At 48.0% G+C, this 1,497-nt stretch overlaps 1 protein-coding gene across 1 annotated transcript in view; it reads right to left on the reverse strand.

Moving 5' to 3' along the window:
- Positions 1-1,497, reverse strand: part of LOC101662120 (GPI ethanolamine phosphate transferase 1) — a 106,323-nt gene that overhangs the window by 41,443 nt on the left and 63,383 nt on the right. Inside the window, exons 16-17 of the mRNA XM_013004739.2 lie at positions 1,144-1,243; positions 960-1,052 (exon numbers count right to left, since the gene is read on the reverse strand). Of these exons, the coding sequence (XP_012860193.2) occupies positions 960-1,052; positions 1,144-1,243 (193 nt within the window). The remainder of the gene's footprint in view (positions 1-959; positions 1,053-1,143; positions 1,244-1,497) is intronic.

A 1,497-nucleotide genomic window follows, 5' to 3' on the forward strand; every position in this document is an offset into this window, starting at 1 on the left:
TGTCTCCGAACAAGCAGCCATCTAAGTGAGATGTCAACCAAGTCCACGTGGAAGAAGCACACAGTCATCAGTCACCAAAGGAATTGTGATGCATATAAGTCGGAGGGATTAGTATCAGAGCGTAAATTAAAAGAATCTGGTGTGCAGAGGCGATGGATGACAGTGGGAGCCCGAGATTCATTTGTGAAACAACATAGGATATAAGCCTCCGGAGCACTCCCTTTACCCACAATGGAGGGATGGGAGGAAAGGGGTCTCTAAACAGAGTGCATTGGTGAGTTGAGTATAGGAGGTCAGAGGCAGAAGCCTGACTTGAACAGTTAACACTTGTCAGCAGATTCCCCGAGGATGCATGCTGCATCTGATCTGGTTTCCAAAATCTAGTGTATTGGGGGCTGTATTGTATGGTTTGGTTTGGTTTTTTATTGGAAAGGTATCTCAGGAGTGTGATGTTGTTGGGGGTCACCTCTTGAAATTGCTTTTTTTTTTTTCATTTTGGGGGGATATGAAAATCAGGACCGATGAACCTATAGAGTCAGCAAGTGGAATAAGGGTTTTGGGGGGAGGGGGACACAAAGGGTGAGGCAGTGTGAAAGGGTGATGATGTCAAGGGGGTCCATATAGAAAAAGAATATTTGGAAACTGACAGTGGTAACAAATGTACAATTCTGCTGGACATGGTTGAATTATGGAATGATTTGATATAGATGTTAATCCCAATTAATTTTTTTAAAGTAGAATTCAGAGACAGTGGGATTTTCCCAGAAGCAGTTTGAAGCCCCCTCGTGTCGTATTGCAATCACCACAACACTGGCTCATTTTGCCAAGAAGCCCGTGAGCCGGGGAAACTTCTCAAGGTGCTCAGTGCTCCTGTCAGGACACTTTCTCCTCCCCCTTGGCTGGAGAAACAGGCATTCCTTGAATCCAACACACACGCAAACCAAGATCAGAACAGGTACCTTTGCTCGAGTCCACAGCGGCGTGAAAAACGGCCAAATGGCAAACCCGACGAGCCCGGCAGTGAGCACGCGGCGGTAGAAGAAACTGAGAACCTGGAGATGCGGGCAAAGGAGAAAGGCCAGGTGAGATCCCTGAGCCCTGGTTTCCCGGGGCGACAGAGATGCTGCAGCCGTGGCGACTCACCAAGACTTCAATTCCCAAGGCAAAGAGGACCAGAGAGCCAGCCAGACGACTCAGCGGGAAGGCCAACAGTGACGCGACCAGGTCTTGAATGACTTGAACCCTGTTGAACAGATTGCAGAAACGGGCTGGTTACCCTCTACACGGGGCGGGGATGGTGGTGGTAAGTCATATATTAAAAAAGAAAAGCTCATTCCCATCTAGTTGATTCTGATTCATAGCAACACTCACTATAGGACAGGACAGATCTGCCTCTTTGGGCTTCTGAGACTTTAAATCTTTCTGGGCATAGACAGCCTCATCTTTCTCTCTCTGCATGGCTGGTGGGGTCAAACCTCTGATCTTGTGGTTAGCAGC

The sequence above is a fragment of the Echinops telfairi genome, unplaced genomic scaffold (genome assembly GCF_000313985.2).
Source record: "Echinops telfairi isolate 266 unplaced genomic scaffold, ASM31398v2 ScPeMD7_7400;HRSCAF=8409, whole genome shotgun sequence".
NCBI classification, from domain to species: domain Eukaryota; kingdom Metazoa; phylum Chordata; class Mammalia; order Afrosoricida; family Tenrecidae; genus Echinops; species Echinops telfairi.